We start from the raw sequence: 9,243 nt of genomic DNA on the forward strand, positions 1-9,243 counted from the left end.
TCTGTAAGTTGTAATGTACATGTGAAACTGATAAACTGAGACATAATATTGGTAAAATTACAATAATTGGATAATATTATTCTCTGTGTTTTGCATTTTTCAGTGAAAATCTAATTTTCTTATATTTAATTTACTGACCATGTAATTGTTCATAAAGACTCAGAATAAAGTTTAGGGTTATTATATAAAAAACAGAGAAAACTTAAGAAAAAGTGACTTTTTCAGCAAAGATATTAATAACTGAACATAATCCCAAATGCCTCCTTTCACTGTCATTGATCCAACTCCATGGGTTTTACTGGTGAATCAGTGTTGTATAAGATGACGGTGTTTCTACGGTAACTACGGAGCCTCTGAACGTCCAAATGGGTCATATCTGATGACCATGAAAAGAAGAATGACTGTATTTTGCCTGAATTATTTCAGTGTATTGATAGGTTTAGGGGTTCAGAAGGTATTAAACAGTCTAGATCAGTAGATGCTTTTAGTCGTCGGTGGATGTTTGGGTCTTTAAGGGTTAAATATCACCTCCCATTAAAGCTGTCATGGGAGAAAACAGTAATATTTCACATTGAAAAACCTCCTCTTGCATTTCCTCCTTGCGCTGTAGCTGCTCACTTCTGCCATCTACTGTCTGAAAATGTCCCTACAAGGCCTTTCACTCAGACGCCATCTTTTTTTTCTGTCTGTCTTCTCCTCAGCAAAGGAAAGGAGGCCCCACCCGGCTGACTCTGCCCTCCAAGTCCACGGTGAGGTTACGCCGATGCCTTCACTGCCTTACACACATGTATTCTGAACACATAATATCAGACTTCCACTGTTTTTCCCATTGTAACGCTGCGTGTTGTGTTCAAGGACGCCGACCTGGCCCGTCTGTTGAGTTCGGGTTCTTTTGGGAACTTGGAGAACCTGAGCCTGGCCTTCACCAACGTCACCAGTGCCTGTGCCGAGCAACTCATCAAGCTGCCGTCATTGAAACAGCTCAACCTCTGGTCCACACAGGTAAACACACACACACACACACACACACAGGACAAATTAAACACATACACACACAGACACATCATACTGTGTGTATTTTAGTCGTTCTTGAATACTTTAGATTTTGCCTTTATATTTCTCCTCATAAAACTATTTACCTTGCCTTGTTTGGTCTCATTTCTTTCAGCCCAACCTCCCCTGTGTGACTTTACAGTTATTTGTTTTTAAATTTGACCTGCTGTATTAACACGCTGAATCTAAAATCACGCAAAAAACATTAAATCCGAATTGGAAAAAAGTTACTGTTTTTCAGCAAAAACAGGTTGAATGAACTATTTTGATAACTTCGAATGAACATATTCATCGAAAACTTCAAAAAGTAATCACAAATTTAGCAAATAATAAAGTTATTTACGAGCATTTGCATGAAAATGCAGGCAATGCTTCATGTGTTTTTAGGAAAACTAAGTACAACTATTTACAAAACAATCTGGTGTCATGATATGATGCACAACAATGTTCATTGAACTTTAAACTCTAGTAGAAAACATTAGACAACTATTTATAACAATAATCAGGTGTCACAAGATGACGCACATCTGATCACTTTTACATCCGTTTTTTTTTTTTTTTAATTCAGTCACTTCCCTTAGAAGTCCATTTTTACCGTCTCTTCCTGCACCGAACATGACAATATTGGCAAGAATTCTGTTTATTGTGTATCATTAGTCTGGTTTCATTTCTCCTTTCAACACAATCGACTTCACACTTTTACTTTAACATCTGCACTTTACACACAAGTTGAAATCTGCTGCCGTCTGCTGATGCATCATCTCAAATCTTATATGTTATTTGGACAGGACGGTGCGTTCAGGGACTCCTCAGGGCTCATGAAAACTGGTCGGACAGATGTGTGATACATTGTGTTTGTTGTGTGTCTCCTTGTCTTCAGTTCGGGGATGCTGGGCTGCGGTTGTTGTCGGAGCATCTAGCCTGTCTTCAGGTGTTAAACCTGTGTGAGACTCCAGTCACTGACGCTGGTCTCCTGGCTCTCAGCTGTAAGAAAACACACACACACACACACACACACATATACTGAATTTCACATGTTTATATATCTACAGAAGGGTTTTCCCAAGCTTGAATCATCTAATGTCTGCAAAAATTGAATCACTGAGTAGATTTCTTGAGCCATTTTCTAAGCACTGTGATAATATAGGTTCAAAATGATGCAAAAATTACAACATTTTCGGTCAAGTAAGTACAATAAAAAGCCATGACAGCATTTAAAACCTTCTCAAACCCAGGGAAACACCTGTGCAGTAGTTAACCCTTTAAGCGCCAAAGTGCTTATTGCAACAAGTAACATAACTGAATGAAACAGTCAGCTTTTTGGAAACTTGATGTCAAAATTGACTATTTAAGAAAAACTGTGGCACCTGAAGTGTTAAATTAAAGATCTAATGTGTAATATTTCCAGATTAAGACACCAGGAGACTGAAATGTTTCAGTCTAAATATCACTGGTTACTGTTGCACTGAAGAGCGAGTCTTCTCTTTTTTTGACGTAACAACCCTCACCTTTACTCTGAGTCATTATGAACAATTACCTGGTCAGTAAATTAAATTTTAGAAAATACCTGATTTTCACTGAAGAAACACAAAATACAGAGGATATTATTATAATAAATAGTGATAAATCATTGAACAAATGGTAAATAGAAAAAAAATCATTTGGGGACTGCCACAAAAGTAGCACTGGGTCTTTGTGGGTTAAATACATTACCTTGTGTCAACAGGTTTTCATCTAACGACATCTTTTGGTGTTGTTTTGATTGACAGAACCATTTAAACACACGCTGACCTCAGATTTATGAACGTATGTATGTTCTGTAGGTCAGTCAGTTACATGTAAGTGTCGTCATGTGTGTTTCAGCCATGAAGAGTCTGTGCAGTCTGAACATGAACAGCACCAAGCTCACAGCCGACACATACGAAGACCTCAAGGTAAGGAAAACAAACGCTCCCCTCAGACTGATGATGATGATGATGATGATGATGATGATGATGATGATGATGATGATGATGATGATGCCATTGTGTTGATGATGGTTTTGTGTTTGCGTCCACAGGCCAAACTGCCCAACCTGAAAGATGTGGATGTCCGGTACACAGAGGCCTGGTGATCGACCGCATTCACACACCCACGTACATATCCACACACACACACACACACACACACACACAACCCCACACATTTACCCAGGACCTCTGTCATCATCCTGGCATGAGGATGACCCCCTTCCCATCAGCCTCGGATGTCATAACCACGAAGGAACTGTGGGCATCAGATTTTTTTTAGCTTTTACAGACCTCGTGGTTCACCCCCGTACATCCGGCACTGACGTTTCCAAGGACCTTGTTGTTACCGACACGATCAGAGGACACACAAGGACCCGCTATGTAGTGACATAAGGGACCCCCCACCCCAAACAAAACCCCTCTAAACACTTTCATATTCAGTCAGAATCCCCTCGCGCGCCTTCGTGCGATGAAGTCTGGATTTAGCAGGTCACATTCCAGTTCTTCTACTGATCGGATCCGCAATGTAGCCCCCCCCTCCAGCCCCCCGACCCCCCTTTAAAAAGGACCCCAGCCCCATTTCTCCCTCTTTCTCTTGGGTCCTCTTCAGCTTCAAGTTTTCAGGTTCAGATTCCGGCCTTTTTCCAGTCTTTCATTGGGAAAAATGAGGTGCTACCTCTGGGAAAAACAACAAAAAAAAAAAGTTGCAAGACTGTGCCTATTCCTCACGCGTTCACACACACAAAAAAAGAAAAAAAAAAAAGAAGTTTTTATCAACTTGAATGAACATATTTTTCCAGACATCTGTGCTTTCATAGATTGTGTGTTTCTATATAAAACCTATGTATGGATATAATCCCCAGTGACATGTTTTTTGGGAGGTCTGCAGAAAGTGAAACAGCAATGGAGACATTTGTTCCTTTTTTAAATTGTTTTCAGTGTAAATACTGATGTCCCATCACTATTTAATAGGACAGTTGTGTAGCAGTAGCTGGGTGGTCTGGGACCGCCTCATATTTATAAGTTGTATCCTTAACTCTGTCTCCTGAATTTAGTCCTGACAAAGAACACACGCCTTGTCGTCTTCTGTTTGTTGTTTTTTTGGATTTTTTTTTTTTTTTGCAACATATAAGACAAGAAGCCAAGCGAGAGGGCGCCCGTCTCCGCCCCACGCCATGATGGTAACACACAGACTGGACCTGTAAACACCACCCATCACCAGCTGAGAGTTTGTATATTTTCATATCCTCTGCTTTTTTTGGCTCTGTTGTACAGACAGTCGGTTGGAAATTTAAAAAAAGAAAAACTAATAAGGACACTTGCCAAACACCGGGTTTGTTGTTGTTTCTAATCAAAGGGAGTCGGCCGTTGGCGGTAAATCCCGCCGAAGTGTCACGTCGGGGTCTTGAGCTGGACTGCGGATGCCTCTGGTTCCCTCCTTTTTTCTTTTTCTTTCATATTTCTCGTTTCTCCTTCCATCACGTCGCCCAGTCTCCCTCTGTTTTTGGACTCTTCTGCTGTATTTTCTCTGCCATAACACACGGGTTCAGACGTTTGGGACAAAATGACTGTACATACTGTATTCCTCATATCACAACGCAATGAAAAGGGACAAAAAAAGAATGAAAGGAAAACAAATGGCAGCACATACATTGTCTACATTCCCTTCAAATGTTGCCAGTTTATTGTGGCAACATCTCAACTGCAACTGTTAGATTACTGGGTTGATTTGTCTTCGCCGCCCCTGAAAAATCCACTTACACCCTTTTCTTCTTGGTTTTTCCTTCTCCCGGTCAGCGGAGCTCTGACTGCATCCATCCTTTTTTTTTTGTATTTATTTTTTTGTGGAGTGCTCCGGATGTTTCGAGGCAGACGCCGCCGTCGCCGTGGCAGCACAAAGACAGGAAATGCCGTCCGCTACTATACAAGATATTTTCCTATTTATTGGGTGCCATGACAGTTTTCTCTGTTGGGCCTGTGAGACTGGGTTTGGCCGCCTGTGGGTCTGGCTTTAGGACCGCTTCTCTCTTTCATATCCTGTATGATGTACATACGAGTGTATATAGTCGCCTCCTCATCCCCTTCCTCCTCCTCCTCTTCATCTCTCAGCCTGGCTCTTATCAGCGGGCTACTGTTGCCTTCATCTTAACAACGTGTGTGTGGTTGTTGTTTATTTTTCATACAAAGTGCACTGTAATCTAAAAAAAAAAAAAAAACAGAAATTCAACGCATTATGTCTTTTAAGTTTTCCAATCACTTTAATCAAACATTTGTTTCCTGTGTTTTAGTTTGTTTTTTTTGTTGTTGTTGTTTTGCATGTACATTGTTGCTGCATCATCTGCTATTTTATGTTGTAATTTTGTTTTATAAAAAGGTTTAAAACATTATAAAGGGTCTGATCACTATCTCGCTGAAACGGAGAGATGCCATTTATCTGTTTTCTGATCAGTTGTTGTGAAGATAATACCCATGAGCCTCTAGCGGCGGTCATGGTTTGATCGATGTTTTTTTTTTTTTTTTTAAGCCAATACTTTTACTTTTGGACTGAAGCTGCCCCCCTCCCTGAGTTTTTATCATTGTTTTAACCATTTTCATATATGAAAAAAAAAAATGCACATGTCTCTTAGTTTCCCTGAGAAGTTCATTGTAAACCTGCCACAAAATCATATCAGAGGTGCCACTTTGTCAAAAACTGTGAGCCTGGGGCCCAGTGTGTCGAGGTTTTCTGGAAGGTTTTTATTTTGTATTACTGTAGAACATGTGATGGTGGAATAGAAGCGCCTCTGTTACCTGTGGAGCTCACTGTGCTTTGCTTTCATTTCCCATCCCTCCTCCTCCTCCTCTGTCCTCTCTCAGATGTTTTCTAAAACCTCCACAAACTGTAAAGCAGGGGTGTTAAACTCATTCTAGTTCAGCTTCCACATTCAGACCAGTAACATAAGAACATAATAACCTATAAAGAATGACGACTCCCAGTTTACCTCTTTGTTTTAGTGCAAAAAAACATGAAATTCTGACAATATTTACATTTACAAACTATCCTTTCACAAAAAAGATGTGAATAACTTGGAAAAAAACTGAAATTTCTTAAGAAAAATAAGTTTAATTTTTAACAGTATTATTCCTCCACTCATGATTTATTCAAGTGCATTACAGATCAGATCTACATAGGCACAAAGCATTAAATAACCGTCATAATATAGCAAAAAATGTTGGAGTTTGGAAGTAAAATAAGAACATTCTCTACAATATTACGTCTCAGCTTAATATTAACACAACTGACAGATCACAGTGGACCTAAAACTGCACAAAAGATTTAGTAAAAGGCAGAATATTGTTAAAATTGCTCTTAATATTCTTTAGACATTTCAGGTTATTCATATTTGTTCAGGATACTCACATTTTATCGTTAAAGGATGTAAATGTACATATTTTCATAGTGTAATATTTGTTTTTTTCACATTAAACCAAGAAGAAAATTTGGATTCATTATTTATAGGTTAGTAATCCATTATTTTACTTGATCGCAATGGTCTGTATGTGGCCCCTGAACTAAAACCACTTCAACATCCTTAATTATTAATGTCTTCAGTGTAATTTTTGCACTTAGTTAATTCATCCCATGGGCTGGACTGGACCCTTTGGCGGGCCGGTTTTGGGCCACGGGCCGCATGTTTGACACCCCTGCGAGTCGTGTACAGCTGTGCTCGAGTCTTAACGGTTTGTACTGAGTTGGGGGGGGGTTCACAGCCTGCTGCTTGCACATCCATAAGACTGAAGAAAAAAAGGAACCCTTATTTCCCACAATTCCGTGCAGTAAAATCTTTTTGGCAGCTGGCAAAAGGGCGCCCATCATGTTTCTCTCTCTCTCTCTCTCTTTTTCAGTCTTTCTCTGCATTGATCTGCTTCTCCTGCTGGGTTATTATTATGATGATGATGATGATGATGATGAAGATTATTATTATTATTATCATTATTATTATTATTATTATTATTATTATTATTATTGCTGCTGCTGCTGCTCTGTGGCTGTTGTAATAAAAATGCAAAAGATCTTCAACAGGAAAAGTAACAACTTATGATGTGAAATAATTTCAATCAGAAATAAATTGTCTGTGAATATGTTTCAGCTGTGTGGCACACGTTCTTTACTGTAAAACCAGCTCATACATGCCAGAGTTGGACACAATACATCAAAAACAATCCTCACACAAATTAGATGTCATTAAAAATGATTCATGTTCGTTTATGGCTGTGTTGAAGATGGAATTAGATTAAATGTAGTCATAAGAATACACTCAAAGATGTCCATTAATTGTCAAATATTAACCCATAAAGACCTGGTGTGACTTTCGGGGCAGTTCGCAAGTGAAGTTTTCTCTGTATTTACCTTTTCTTAAGTGATTTATCACCATTTATTATAATATTATCCTGTTTATTTTGCGTTTCTTCACTAAAAACGAGGTATTTTTCTTTATTTAATTCCCTGATCATGTAGATGTTCATAAAATATCAGAGTAAAGTCAAAGATCATTATTATTATTATTATTATTATTATTATTATTATTATTATCAGAAACAGAGAAAACAGAAGATGAACTGATTTTTTTTTTTTTTTTTTTTGCAAAATATTAACTGAACATCGACCCAGTGTGTCCATCCACTGTCATTTATTAAACTTTATGGCTTTTACTGGTGAATCAGTGTTGTAGAAGATGATGGTGTTTCCATGGTAACGACAGAGCTTCTGAACGTCCAAATGGGTCATATCTGATGACCATGAAAAGATGACAAACTGTATTTTACACCAATTATTTACCTGGATTGATAGGATTAATGGTTCTAAGGTTATTAAACATTAGTATCAGTAGATGATTTTGGACGACAGTGGATGTTTTGGTCTTTATGGGTTAAATTTTCCTCCAACTATTCTGATCATTTACTAATCTGAGAGCAACCACGTGAAAAATTAGTGGCTGGAAACCGTAAAAAGCACATATTATGTTAGATTTCACCCCATATTTCAGAACAGCAGAAGGTAATATTGTTGATATCTGCAGGAATTAAACCAAATTTCAAAATTCAAGGCTTTGGGAATAAATGAAACAACACTGATTTTTCACTGTTTTTGGACCAAACGACTGGTTGATAATCTGAGAAAATAATCAACAGAATAATCTACAAATACATAAATAGTTGCAGCTCTAATAGATGGTTAATTAAGTTTAGAAAACTGATGCATCTGCCTACAGAAAACAAATTACCATGAAAAGTGTATGCATAAAAATGTTCTGCAGCGAAAAAAATATTTATTTGGAAACTGACCTGAAAATAAACTTTAATGGCAAAAATACTTGGATTTTCTGGGAAATTTTGCCATTATATGTATGATACTGTTATTGATGTATTTATGTAGCACCTAAATTGCATCTGAAACAAAAAAAAAAAAAAAAAAAATTTGAGTAAGCAATTAATTGAAAACAACAGTTAAACTTAAATAGGCTGTTCATCAGCCAATCAAAAGTTTAAGACCACAGCCTTTAAAAGCCACAATTTGTGCAAAAATGTGGATTTAATGTAATTTTCTGTCAGGTTCCCCCTGGTCTGAAGATTTTGGTTTTAAGACTCAGGAGTGTATATCCAACCCAGTGAAAGGTCCCACTGGAATAAACAGTAAGTATTATTCCCTCCGCTAAGGAGGTTATGTTTTTGTCAGCGTTGGTTTGTCTGTTTGTTTGTTTGTTTGTTTGTTTGTTTGTTTGTGTGCAAGATAACTCAAAAAGGTATGGACGGATTTGGATGAAAATTTCAGGAAATGTTGATGCTGGCACAAGGAACAAATGATTAAATTTTGGTGATCGGGGGTGGGGGGCAGGGATGGGAATCGTTAAGAATTTAACGATTCCGATTCCATTATCGATTTTGCTTTTCAATCCGATTCTCTTATCGATTCTCTCTGGGTGAGGGAATAAAAGAGTGTGTTTGCATTAACTGTCTTTTATATTTCCATCTGCACAGAAAATATAACATATACAGTATGGACAAAGAATAATAACAGATGACACCAGGCCCGGTTCGGGGGGGGGGGGGGGGGGGGGCATACAGTGAAAGTGAAACTAAAGACTCATTACTAATTCCTCTATTGCCACACTTCTACTACGTGGAACCGGTTCGACTCGGC

The 9,243-nt window shown here is 38.2% G+C and overlaps 1 protein-coding gene across 3 annotated transcripts in view; it reads left to right on the top strand.

The window, feature by feature from the left end:
* Positions 1 to 5,311, top strand: part of cmip (c-Maf inducing protein) — a 92,813-nt gene extending 87,502 nt beyond the window's left edge. For 2 of the 3 annotated variants that reach the window (XM_030135569.1, XM_030135570.1), the window contains 5 exons: positions 702 to 749; positions 856 to 1,002; positions 1,934 to 2,039; positions 2,917 to 2,987; positions 3,113 to 5,311. In XM_030135569.1, the coding sequence (XP_029991429.1) occupies positions 702 to 749; positions 856 to 1,002; positions 1,934 to 2,039; positions 2,917 to 2,987; positions 3,113 to 3,166 (426 nt within the window). In that variant the 3' untranslated portion in view covers positions 3,167 to 5,311. Of the gene's footprint in view, positions 1 to 701; positions 750 to 855; positions 1,003 to 1,933; positions 2,073 to 2,916; positions 2,988 to 3,112 lie in introns of all 3 variants that reach the window. The other variant, XM_030135572.1, reaches the window with a different exon arrangement.
* The last annotated feature ends 3,932 nt before the right edge of the window (positions 5,312 to 9,243 follow it).

Source organism: Sphaeramia orbicularis, chromosome 6 (genome assembly GCF_902148855.1).
Source record: "Sphaeramia orbicularis chromosome 6, fSphaOr1.1, whole genome shotgun sequence".
Taxonomy (NCBI): Eukaryota; Metazoa; Chordata; class Actinopteri; order Kurtiformes; family Apogonidae; genus Sphaeramia; species Sphaeramia orbicularis.